We start from the raw sequence: 13,277 nt of genomic DNA, 5'->3' as shown, positions 1-13,277 counted from the left end.
GAGTTAGTTGCGTTTAATACAGCGTGCATTGATGTCGCACAGTCGCAAATGTAATGCAAGCCGAACATGTTTTATAAATAAATAAAAAAGTCAAGCAAACACTGGTAATATATTTAAATATAAAAAAGTAATAATTATAATTAATATCATTATTATAATAATTATCACATCAGTCGGACCAGAACTCAATAAAGAAAACGAGAAGCCCAGCGAATAGGGCAACATTTGGCCTTCAACGAACTCCTTTCGGCCTTCGGCATATAAGCCTTGCCTAAAATGCGTTTGCGGTCCTAAAATCTGCTTTCCTAGTCTCTACATTCTACCTTTAATAGTTCCTGGGGCTTTTTTTTGTATAAGTACTTCAGATAGTTTAATCGACATAAGCATACGGCTTTTCTAACCATCCGGCATCCGTGTCGGATGGGACCAAAGGAATGCATGAGTTTTGGTTGATTTGCGATTCGTGGACAATAATCGTAGTTAAATTGACCACATTCCAAGTTCCGAATTTGCCTCGACTCTGTACCAAAAATTCAATTGCCTTCGTGTCCCTTACTTATAAAGTTTACAATTGTATTAGACGAAGTTAAAGTCTATAAATTTGTCTGCTGACTTGATTTTTTATTAATTATCTTGCAGCTTTAAGTACAAAATATCATGCGAAAGCTTTTAAAAAAGCCTTGCCCATGCTTTTCTTGAACATTATATAATATCAGTATAGAACAATCAAACAAACAAAATCCCTTTTTTAAAAACCATTTTTGTGATTAATTGTAAACAAATTGTGCAAGCTTTTTTGTTGTTCGCTTTAATTTTTGCTTAGAATTTGTTTGACAGAGATTGTAAAAAAATCGTATTGCTATTAATAATTTACCATACTCACATTTATCCTGACGTCGACGGCGACGGCATATACATATAATTATGCAACATATTACAATTACGGTCAGCAGTAATCCCAAGATAGCAGCAACTAGTATGATGAGTGTGTTCTTTTCCCAGAGTTGCCACCATGCCAGTTGTTCTAAATTTCAAAAGAAACAGAGTGTTATTCTATTTTTAGTTGCTGTAACGGAGGTGCTTATATGATATGAAACTAATGTTACTTTGGGATAGATTAGACACTTAAGTGTTGTACAAATAAAAAATTTGAAATATTTCGAAAAAATATATAAGGAAAAAGTTAAAATTTCATTAAACCAATGCAGATAATTTTGAAATATACGTTTTTTGTTCTGGTTCTGTTCTGGCTCTGTTCTGTTCTGGTTCTGTTCTGGTTCTGGTTCTGGTTCTGGTTCTGGTTCTGTTCTGGTTCTGTTCTGGTTCTGTTCTGGTTCTGTTCTGGTTCTGTTCTGGTTCTGTTCTGGTTCTGTTCTGGTTCTGTTCTGTTCTGTTCTGTTCTGTTCTGTTCTGTTCTGTTCTGTTCTGTTCTGTTCTGTTCTGTTCTGTTCTGTTCTGTTCTGTTCTGTTCTGTTCTGTTCTGTTCTGTTCTGTTCTGTTCTGTTCTGTTCTGTTCTGGTCTGTTCTGTTCTGTTCTGTTCTGTTCTGTTCTGTTCTGTTCTGTTCTGTTCTGTTCTGTTCTGTTCTGTTCTGTTCTGTTCTGTTCTGTTCTGTTCTGTTCTGTTCTGTTCTGTTCTGTTCTGTTCTGTTCTGTTCTGGTTCTGTTCTGGTTCTGTTCTGGTTCTGTTCTGGTTCTGTTCTGGTTCTGTTCTGGTTCTGTTCTGGTTCTGTTCTGGTTCTGTTCTGGTTCTGTTCTTGTTCTGTTCTGGTTCTGTTCTGGTTCTGTTCTGGTTCTGTTCTGGTTCTGTACTGGTTCTGTTCTGGTTCTGTTCTGGTTCTGTTCTGGTTCTGTTCTGGTTCTGTTCTGGTTCTGTTCTGGTTCTGTTCTGGTTCTGTTCTGGTTCTGGTTCTGTTTTGGTTCTGTTCTGGTTCTGTTCTTTTGATCATATATACGTATGTAGCTAACTTAAAAACAAGAAAGAATGCTATAGTTGAGTTCCACGACTATCAGATACCCGTTACTCAGCTGGAAATGTCAACGCGAAATTTCGTAATTTTTCTGGCTTAAAAAATCAAATCAAATAAAATCAATAACAATGTAAAAATTTCAAAAGTGTGGGCGTGGTAGTTTTTGTCGGCTTGTGGGCGTAAGAGTTGACAATGCAAAAAGTTTTTGGCATATCGATAGAAATTTAGAAGACTTATACAAAAATAAAAAAACACTCTAACGCCCAAAAACCGCACAAAACTGCCACGCCTACATTTTTGAAACATTCTTCGAAATTTTTGGATGTTGGTGGATGTTTGCGTGGCCAATGTGTTTTTGGTATACCGATAGAAATTGGCAAGCCAAACAAAAAACTAAGAAAGTTCAAAATCAAGTCACAAAACGTACAGTGTAAATTTCAAGCGTTTTTCATGCGGGTTTATTTTTCGTTTCACTTTTGTGATACGTTTTGCTATTGTGGTGTTAATTAGACTAAAGCAACGAAACGAAAAGTCTTGTAAGAAAGTCTAAAAACTTTTTGAGAAAAAGAGTAATTAAGTATTTCTACTTAGTTTTTTGTTATTTTTTGAATTGGGATTGGTATTTTTTAATAAGTTATTTCCAAAAAAAACAAGGATCATTAATAATTACGAAATTATAATATTTCTGCAAATAAATATAGCACTGAAAAGGATTTAATTTCATAATGTGATGTAAAAATCTTTAGAAAAAATGTTTTTATCTATATAAAAAGATTTTAGAATTTTATATTTAGATTTACTTACTTTTTGGTCGCACTTTATATAGTATTATTAATTAAGTTATTTATGCATGTAATGAAATTGAAATGTTTAAAAACAAAGCAAAACAAAGAGGCCTATTAGTACAATGGGTTGCAGTTATATGCAAATATTAAATACTTGGTACTTTATCTAGCCCTATATTGTAATTTAAAAATAATGAGTTCGGAATGGGTCTTTTTTGGCATTTACCTTGCCACCAAACTAAAAGTGATGAAGCAGCTGTTAAAATAAAAAATAAGTTTAGCTTAAATTAAAAATTTTACTCTTTATGAAAAAGAAAATATTCCGTAGGCAGTGCCATGCTTGGATAAATTGTCTGAACATGAGAGAACACTATAGTCGAGCTCCTCGACTATCAGATACCCGTTACTCAGCTAGTGTTAGTGCAGGGGAGAATATTAATTTGGAAATATCGATAGAATATCGATTGGCTAGAATAAATAAAATAAAGAAATTGTGGGACATTTGCTGCTGATGAAAGAATTCATCGCATCATAGATGCACATAAACATCAGTTTTTTCAACTAATCTTCTGGAGAAAGAAGCCATCTGATGAACTTACGTACTTCTGACTTATACTCATCACACATACTGTACATACTGTCGCGTTTTGAATGCAACAAAAGGTAAAAGTGTACAAAACCAATCGAATCTTAGTCCGCCTGCTTTGTTCCACATCACTACTAGTTCGCCGGCAAATGTTTATTATTATTATTATATTATTATATATTGCAGTAATTCATGGTTCTGCTGCTAAACTGCTTTTCTTTTTTTAATAATAATAATACACAATACATAATATTTTACCGGTTCTCTTGTTTTTCTGCATCTTTCCTTTTGCCTAATACATTTATAAATTAATATGCGACTGCTTTGCTTTCAAAAGATTGGCTTTACAAAAACCTATTATTTCTTGAGGACATTATTTGATAATGCTCATATTTTAAAAATAAATGCACAGGCTACAAAAGAAACATACCGGAAAATCTGTTCTGTAACTTTAGATATCTGTAGAAATTGGCAAAAAATATAAAAAAGAAGAATACAATTATAAAAATTACTGGCGTAACAACTTTTAGGCGGCTAATGGGCGCTAGGCTGGGAATGGCAAAACTATTGACAAGCTTTCAATGGGTAGTCGTCATTCGAATCTCGAAACTGTGAAGCTTTGCGGACGGACGGGTATGGGGTTCTCCTTGTGGCCCTGATCAAGAATATATATATTTTTTGGAGCAAATTCTCCTACTTCTACATATGTACCTGTAACACACTTTTTGTTAAATCTTACCCCTTTACTTAACGAATAACGGGTATAAAGAGCACAATCAATTAATATGTAAAGGTACTTCACACTTGAATCGCCAAACTTATTTTACATGCTAACCATTTAAAATTAATCTTAAATTAATGCTAATTTTATACGTACCAGCTACTTCAATTTCACAAAACGGGCCGTAACCAACTGTATTATTCGCAACACATCTGTAAGTCCTGGATATTGCATAGTCCGTCTCCAATATGTAAAAACTCCTTTCCACCGAATTTTCTTTTTTTCCGCTGCCCAAGTTTTCGTCTGTTTCATTTTCAGTTTTAATTGACCAAGAGAAATCTGCCTGCAAAAATATTAAGGGTAATTCATTTATATTAGGATCAAATTGGGGATAGTACGTTTTGACGGTCTGTAAGCTGCGATATCTATATTATTTTCCTCTTTTGTAAATGCTCGTACAAAACAAGTTATTATTATTATTATTTGACTTGACCTAGGAACTTAGATTTGACAATACACGTGAATGAATATACGGAAGGACATCAAGTGCAAATCCCAAGTACACAACAGGAGAAATGCGGCGGTATTAAATCGATAAGTTCAGAAGCAAAGGACACGGGCAGGGATACTGAGTAGCACGGTTACAGCTGGAGACAGTGGAACCTTTTTCCTTGACTACTTCATTATGAATTCAACGATTTATTTGAGTATTTGAAAACAAAGTGATTCCACTTTTCCAAAACACTGGTGAAGATTGCATGTACTCAGCGGAGAATATCAAATGAACGCATTCCAACTCGACATCTCTTTTATATAATTGCACACAAAATGAAAATTATATATCGCCATTATATATTTATAAACTGTTTTCTGTTCTTTTTTAAAATTATTCGTGTTTCTTCCTTTTTACAGCTTTACTTTTGGTAATCTAAACTTGCTAAGCGAGCTGAAAATAAAACACGTTTACTTTTAATGGGTGCACTTTCCACTCAAACAGAGAGATAGAGAGATGAAAGCAAGTTCATAGGTTAGACCAACTCCAATGTTCACTTTTCTATCTGTCAGAATATGATATCCTAAGAAAACTTCTTTGATACCTCCTTCTATATTTCTATACGGCCTGGTGCTTTCATCTAACTCTGGCATACCTCCGCCATCCATATTATCTTCACAGCCTCTTATAATAATACTCTTCATTTCTGTCCTGGACTACTTTCTGGCGATCATTAAAGATATATTCAAAGGTATTGAATATATGCAAGCTTTGCAGAGCAGAATACCTGTGGTTCTGACTAAATTAGCTCCATTCGAATCAACACTTACCTCTATAGGATTTCCGTACGCAGTACAAATGAGCGTGTCCTGGTCATCGATTTCCTGTCTCTCGATTTCGCAACGTGGCTTAACTTTAAAATATGAGGACAAGATAAGTTCGATCATATCATATTTCACTTCTAACACTTACATTGTACTTTAATTACGGTTTTCGCAATGCTGCTGCCGTGCTTGTTATACGCAAAACACGTATATGTTCCATCATCGTTTCGGTTCATAGCAGTATTAATAATTAACGCATTGCCATTGGCTATAGTTTCGTTTTTGAAAATCCACTTGTAAGAAGGCTCTGTAGTAATAAGGTTTAGGGTAATAATGTTAAAAAGTTAAATGGTTAAACAACAAACCTGGGTTAGCTCGAGACTTGCAAATAACTCGTCCTGGTATTGTGCCTTCCTGCACATAAACAATGTTCTCCGAAACCGTCGTATTTTCGGGTGCATCTATGAGGAAAGGTTTAATTTTTGTGTAGTTTAAATAATTATTTGCACTCACACTCAATGCCAAAATAGGTGCGACTCCTTATGCTTCCGCCGACGATATTTCCCGTTGATACACATGAGTAGTTTGCATTATCAGCCTCGATGTTGAATTTCGAATCGGGCCAATTGGGCATATTGAAGTGCTGAAATTACAGAATGTTTTGTCAATTAGGTTTAACTTAACCAAATAAAAGGTTAAAAATAATGTCGCAGCCTATGTTACGATGGCGCCAACTCTTTTGGCAAGTTGGAATTGTTTGTCTTTGTCGAACAGTTCACTAAGAAGTTTGCTTTACATTTTAAGTTCAACTAAACTTATTCAAATTCTTTATTACATACAAATTCTTTAACAGTTTCAGCAGCGGTGTCGATGTTTATGTGGCATTCGAACTAGGCGGGCTTACTTCGCGGTTTATGCTATAGGCAACACTTAGTCAGGTCCATTTGAAATGCCAAGCAAAGTACTCGATAATTGATAGACCGCGATTGTAAATAAATTAGAATTGAAATAAAGAACAATTATAATGCTAAATTGCGATTTCACATACACATGATACACATGAAGTTTCACGTAGTTCCAGATAAAGACATGAGAACCATTCTAGATGTAGTAGACATGAAGGTAACCAAAGAAGGTAGAACATTTTTGCGTCGGAACGATTATCGATAGATATTGGGGAATAAAATCATCTTAAGGGACGAAATAACAGTTTATCAGCATCAGAAATAGTTGACGTTGGCTTGCTTAGAAGATCATTCAGCCGAATGATTTGAGTATTGAGTCCAGGCTACCAGTCAAAACCCCTCACGGTGTTTCACTAAAGAAACAAATTTTCCTTTTTCGGCTTCTTCTGATCAAACATCATCTAATGAATTGTCTTATATACATTAAACTTCCCTATCGTGACCAGACCACTCCACCATCCGTCTCTTCTACTGCTTCCTCTTCTCAAAAAACTAACATTAAGTCTTACTATCTCCAATCAAAAAGATTGGAGTCTGCGTAGCAAGAATTGTGCTTACAGAGACTTGACTAAAACCAGAGTGTGTACAATATATACAGGCATGATCGTCCCACCAAACTGGGAGGCGGAGTCTTAATTGCGCTTAGGTCTACCCCCACGTCATAGGAGGTACTTTTTGTCGAGTAAAGTACGCAGAATTCATGCGTAAGCTGTCATTTTCCTATAGATCTGTTAATATTACGTGCTCTTACATTTACCCGTCTTCTGAATTCCCAGAATATCCAAATCAATTGTCCTCCATCCTTGTCCCTGCCCGATAGTTCTATAATTAATTGTCCAATTAATAGTTCTATATGATTTTTATATACCTTGCACTTCGTTGTCCCCAGAAGAAAAATATTATAGCACGACATGACTTCATTGACGGCCTGATCGACTTATCGTCGTCGCAAGTTTGTCATATTCGAAACTCTCCTGGTCGATTATTGGATTTATGTTTTGTAATGAATCTTGAAGGTGTGTTTCTGTTCAAAGAGCACCCGCTTGGAGTATAAGTAGCGTGTATTGGGTTGACACGACAAAAGGTCATAACTTTACACTTAGAGCCATTAAAGTGTTCTTCTGGACCCTAAACTACAATTTTCAGACCATATTTCGACTATTGTCAATAAGGCCAGGGGTGTGCTTGCTTACTTTTAAATAATTTACCTTCCCTAGCTAACCTTAGAAATATGCTTGGAACTGTCTTTATTTGTAAGCTAATTCGTAGTAAAGTTGATAGCCCCGACTTGGTTACTCGGCTAAACTTCTCTGTTCCAAGAAACTATATACCCCTAATCTTAAATCCTTGTAGATCTAACTATTAGTTTTATATCCCCTACAGAGTATTATGTTCTAAATATGATTGCCTTTATGCCATTATCTGTATTCTTGACTCTTATAATTTGTTATTGCCAATATTATATGTAATATTTATATTTATTATATTATATTTCTTTCCTCGTTTTCTGTACTCTTTTATATATCGCGTCAATCTTTTCGTGAATCGAGCCGTGCGACATACGGGAACGTTCCATTGTCCGTTGGGTAGAGCAAGACATATATATTCTTTTAATGGCCAAGTCGAAAGAACTCACAAACAGCCCTGGATGAAGACAGAGAACATCGAATGGATCCAGGGCGAAAATAAAAATGCGATTAATTCAAAAAGAAAACAGGAGCGCGTCTATTAACTAAATAACTAGGACTAAATCTTAAGGGCAAGTTCTAAGGACCTTATAAGATAATTGTCTTTAAGGATCATGGAGGGTACGAAGTAGAATGCATAGGTAATACAGAGAGAGAGTCCATTTAGAACATCTACCGTTGCTGAGTATATAAAGCCTTTTTCAGGTTGTGGGATTTGAACTAGGCATGCTTTCTTCTATATGGCACCACTTAGTCTGGTCACCATTTAAGATGTACTCGATACTTGACAGCCCGCCGATTCTTGTGAGAGAAGTGTAGGTGTGTAGAGAAAAATGAAAGATGAACAAGTGAAGAGAACAGTAAATAAAATAACTTTGCAAAACCCAACAATACACTCTACACTCTCTTATCCTAATAAAACATTGTATGCGTTTATTAATAAATTCCTACAAATAGAATTTCTGTGTAAATTTGATCAAAACAATACACACAGTTGGACCAGCTATATAATTAAATTTTGTTACTAAATATCCATAGAAACAGGCGGAAAATGAATTGAGAATCATGGAGTGTTTCCTTTTTTTGTATATGTCGGAGAAGGAGTTGTTTTGAAAATGGCGCCTTATCGATATGAGAGCCAGGGTTGTAGAGTGTGGACCGGGCAGAGTTGCCAGTAGGTTGCGCAGGTATGTAAAGAGGATCAAGATTGACACGCGCCAAGGCAAACAAGAAAAAGGGGACTCGCTACACAAATCAAAAGACAAAATAGTGTTATAAAACAAGGGATAAGTCTCCGACATATACATAAGGTTCTGTTGAAATGTATAGTTACTGTAATGGTGTAAAAGCATCGGCTTATTATAGCTAGCTAATGTTCTTGATTTTTCTCGTTTTGAAATTTATGTTTATATTTGACGGAAATTTGAAATGTTAGTCGAGAAATTTATGAGTGAGGTTTCCCGTATTAAAATTCAAATATATCGAATTTATTTAGCGCTAGAATAAAGTTTTACATATATAAGATACTCACCAAGACTGATAGCATGCTTTCAAAATCTCCCGTTGCGGGGGAGGCATCCATGTATTTTTCTTTAATAAAATATCGGGTATCGTTCCTTTCTATTGGCACACCGTCCTTTTGCCAAGATATGTCGCATCGCGGGACGCATTCGATGCGACAAGTCAAAGTTGCATTTGGTGAAGAATGCAAAATTCCCGTGTACGGAGGCAAGTTCTTGATGAAAAACGGGGGTGCGTGTACCTCTAAGTTTACCGTGGCCATCACACCTTTGCCTCCCTCATTGTATGCGTAGCAAGAATAGTTTGTCCGACTATCCAGACCCACTGGCTCCACCGTCCAGTCCTTCGTCACAATGTCCTGCAGAGGACCCCGACCGCCGCGTAGCCAACGAAATCTGTTGGGTTTCGAAACAATTTGAGCAACAAACGAAAATTTGCCCATTTTTCGATAAAGGGCGTAGGATGTGGCGGAGGCGTCTTTTTTTTGTTGAACCCCCGTGTAAAGAGTTAATATTTGCGATTGTGGCGTGTATGTGGTGAGCGTGATCAATGTACAGAGGGAATGGTTTAAATGTAAGTCAATTAAAGCATGAGTCTCTTTGATTTGATGTGCTGGATGAGATGCGCTTTCTTGTGGTGTTCTCATTGATGTTTGAGTCGAATCATTGAACGGTAGAGGATTTTGGTGTTTATGCAGCAGCATTGCTTCAAAAGCAATGTCGGCTTCCTGCGGTTGCATTGCTTGGACGGTATGAAAATCCATGAGCGGAGCGTGTTGGGGACTTTTCGTTTTGTGATTCTGGTTGGCCTTTTGCGCTACAAACCTATTTGATTCTGGAAATCCGGGATCATCTACGGAACAGGAGAATGTCACACTCTTTTTCTTAACGGCGACTAACGGGAAATGAGATAACGCCGCAGGACCTGGCTCGTAATGTACCTGTAAGAAACGAAAATTAAAAGGAAACACGTTAATTTACAATTCCTTTGCTAAAAGCGGCTTAACCAACCAACAGCTCTTTATCTTCGCTTCGTGGACCCCAGCCTGCAGCATTGAATCCCTCACAGGAATAATTGTAGAAGAAGCCACGACCAATGCTCTCCAACAAAAGTTTGCTGGGGTCTATGTGACACAGGTCCTCCTAAAAGTATAAATAATAAAAAAAATAAAGTTACTATTAAAGTATTATTTATAAATCAAATGTATTGTCATCATAACAGTAAACATTAGAGTATAGACAATTTGACTGGTAAAAACAAACCAATATAAGTACGTACTCTTGTTTCTTCGCAGTCTGGAAGTTCCTTAAGGAGCGTAGAGTTGGCGTACCACCTCACTTTGGTAAGAACAGACGGATTTGCATCCAAGACGTTGCAAAATAGGGTCACATTTGATTCATCGCTTTCCTTCACCGGTCCTTCCGGTATCATTAGAATTTCAACACTTGGGGCATCTGAAATAAAGATTTTAGGCATATTAAAATGTTATAAAACATTGGGGCACATTCGTAGATTGTCTTACACTGCACGTCAAGATTTATTTTGTGATCAGAAGTTCCTGTGCCAATATTATTTGACAATTGGCATGAATAATTTCCAATGTCCTCTTTTTCAGTAGATTTTATAACAAGAGCCACATTCTCCGAATTACCACCTTTATAATGAGTCGTGTCATTGACATTCACTAAAATATCATTCCGATACCTGAAGTTTAAAGAGCAAATATGTATATTTTTTGGGATTAAAGTACATGTCATGTAAAAATATTTATGCTTTATTTTTATGATGCTTTAAATATCTTAAATAAAATAAGAAAGTAAGCTTAGCTTGGAAAGTGTCTTGTAATAGTATAAGTGAAAAAGTCTATCACCGAGGAAATATTAAAAAATAAAAACAATTTTTTTAAATAATTAAATAGTAACAATTTTAATTGCAGTATTGCACTTCAGTATTAATAACACTTTATTTATTCCGATTAATTTAAATGATATAAGCCGCAATTAAATATACATTTTTTTTGTGTACAGAATTAGAAAACTTTATAATCAAAATAATAATAATATTTTCGATTTCCGCACCTTCGTTTTTTTTAAACAAACTCAATTATTCATTTCCATGCTTGTTCTAATTGTCCAAAATGCTTTTTATTATCAAAGTTCGAATCATGTTCGATAAAAAAAATGCTCACAGCTGGTTGATTTGCGAAAAAATAACGGTAGATTTGAAGATTCTACAAATTTCTTTGGTTATCACGAGTGTTATCGGTTGGTCATTGAATTAGACGCAGCTTCAATTTCTTCGTATTGCGTGGACAAGTGTAAACTTTTGGTTTTAAAAAATATAAAAAATAAACAAATAAAGTGTTTCCGAGGTACATTTGAAGAAAAAATGGGTAAAGCTGCTGTTATGAGCTTATTGGATCGTCGAAAAGTAGACATCCTACACTCGCAAGGATTGTCCAATCGCAACATTGCCAAACAGATAAATCGCAGCTCCAAAACTGTTGACAGATATTTGAAGGATCCAGAGGATTAAAACAAGCAGAACGCCATCTTGTTAGAATTGCTTCGAATTCTGCTAAGATCAAGGAATTGGCCGTATTAAAAGCAAGCTTATCAACTGTTCAGCGTACAAACAGAAATGTAGAACACCTGAAGCGTCTAAAAATCGAAAAAACCCTTGAATGCAATACACAAAGAAAAACTTCAATTCGCGAAAGAATACATGACGTGGACTGTCCAATCTGACACTCGTCTAAATGATTAACGTTCTGTTGTCTTTACTGATGAAAAACGTTTTAATTTAGATGGCTGTGGTGGATTTCAATATTATTATCACGATTAGCGGGAAGATGAGCTATATCTAAGTCGCCACCATAGCCGAGAAGAGGGAATAATGGTGTGGGGTGCTATCACATTGTATGGAACAATTGACTTGTTTTTGTCGATCAAAAGATGAACGGCGGTCGCTTCAAAACATTGTTGGAGTCCATATTTCCAAAATTCAAAGATCTTTTTGGACCAATTCTTTTGATTTATCAGCACGACAATGCTCCTATTCATAATTCTCGAGTAGTAAAGTCTTTCATTTCGATTCAAAACGTAATTATCATGAATTGGCCATCATATTTTCCAGATCTTAACGTAATTGAAAATGCTTGGGGCTGGCTAACATGGAAAGTATACGAAGGAGGAAAGCAATACGAAGATAGGGAAACGTTAACAGCAGCTTTTAAACGTGCTTGAAGCAAGATTTCCGTGAACGACTCTAGATAGATAGATTCATTGTATCATTCTATGAAGGACCGGATTTATGAAGTTATTACGAACAAAGGAGGCCGTACTCATTACTGAAGTTTTTTTTATTGCAAATAAATCAAATAGTAACGCCAAATAATAATTTAATTTAAAATCCAAATACTTTTCCTATAAAAATTAAAAAGCCAACGTGCGTCTATTCTAATGACCAAGAAAAATTCGCCTTTAATAAAATGTTAGAAAAAACACAATTCGGTTAAATATGTATAATCATTGAATATTTTATTAAAAGTATCATTAAATAAGAAATGTTTTTGCATATCCACTTCTTTCTATCGCCCTTTGATAAATAAATATGAAGCAAAGTTGTATGCAACTTAAGACCAGCAGTAGATAGATATTCGACTGGAATGGATTGCCAATGGACATTTTAAATGAGTTGAACCTTAGCTACTAAGTTTATAGAGCAGTCTGCTAGCTTTTTTAGATTCGTGATCTCTCCGTTTATACAGACGGAGCTTACTTACCATTCAACTTGAGTCAGAGAAGCTGGGTTTGCAAAGTATTCACAATTAAGAAGAACTATTTCACTTGTATTGGCAGTTATAGCAGATGGACTGACTTTGACTACGGGGGGATCTGTTGCAGAAGAAAATAATATTATGTTAAGTTCAAATAATGTAAAAATTAACCCATAATTTCAATAAGTAGATATATACACATATATCTTGTAAATAGTATATTAATCTTTAATTAAACATTTTAAAGTTGCATACTTACATAAGACTTCCAACGTGAGGGCAGATGAAATTGGTTTTTCGCGATTAATTTGCAAAACAATATTTTCCGCTTCGCAGCGAAAAACGCGATCATTTTCAAAGCGAGTGGCATTAAAAATTAGTTCGGATTGAGTGTGAAAGGTGCCATCGCTTTTCTCGAGCTATGAAGAAAACATTGCTAATAAACTATC

At 35.5% G+C, this 13,277-nt stretch overlaps 1 protein-coding gene across 23 annotated transcripts in view; it reads right to left on the bottom strand.

Annotated features, from left to right (window-relative positions):
- LOC6739169 (B-cell receptor CD22) overlaps window positions 1-13,277 on the bottom strand; it is a 79,713-nt gene that overhangs the window by 16,291 nt on the left and 50,145 nt on the right. For 15 of the 23 annotated variants that reach the window (XM_039293902.2, XM_039293904.1, XM_016171974.2 and 12 more), the window contains 14 exons: window positions 13,088-13,247; window positions 12,835-12,946; window positions 10,573-10,754; window positions 10,329-10,504; window positions 10,061-10,192; window positions 9,875-9,990; window positions 9,061-9,445; window positions 5,891-6,020; window positions 5,743-5,838; window positions 5,526-5,684; window positions 5,384-5,466; window positions 4,217-4,403; window positions 2,980-3,009; window positions 884-1,024 (listed from right to left, as the gene is read on the bottom strand). In XM_039293902.2, coding sequence (XP_039149836.1) covers window positions 884-1,024; window positions 2,980-3,009; window positions 4,217-4,403; window positions 5,384-5,466; window positions 5,526-5,684; window positions 5,743-5,838; window positions 5,891-6,020; window positions 9,061-9,445; window positions 9,875-9,990; window positions 10,061-10,192; window positions 10,329-10,504; window positions 10,573-10,754; window positions 12,835-12,946; window positions 13,088-13,247 — 2,089 coding nt within the window. Of the gene's footprint in view, window positions 1-883; window positions 1,025-2,772; window positions 2,785-2,979; window positions 3,010-4,216; window positions 4,404-5,383; window positions 5,467-5,525; window positions 5,685-5,742; window positions 5,839-5,890; window positions 6,021-9,060; window positions 9,991-10,060; window positions 10,193-10,328; window positions 10,505-10,572; window positions 10,755-12,834; window positions 12,947-13,087; window positions 13,248-13,277 lie in introns of all 23 variants that reach the window. The other 8 variants (XM_016171977.2, XM_016171973.3, XM_016171978.3 and 5 more) reach the window with 3 other exon arrangements.

The sequence above is a fragment of the Drosophila simulans genome, chromosome 3L, assembly GCF_016746395.2.
Source record: "Drosophila simulans strain w501 chromosome 3L, Prin_Dsim_3.1, whole genome shotgun sequence".
In the NCBI taxonomy this organism is placed as follows: Eukaryota; Metazoa; Arthropoda; class Insecta; order Diptera; family Drosophilidae; genus Drosophila; species Drosophila simulans.
The sequence above is the reverse complement of the archived record's forward strand: the minus strand, read 5'-3'. Positions and strand labels throughout refer to the sequence as shown.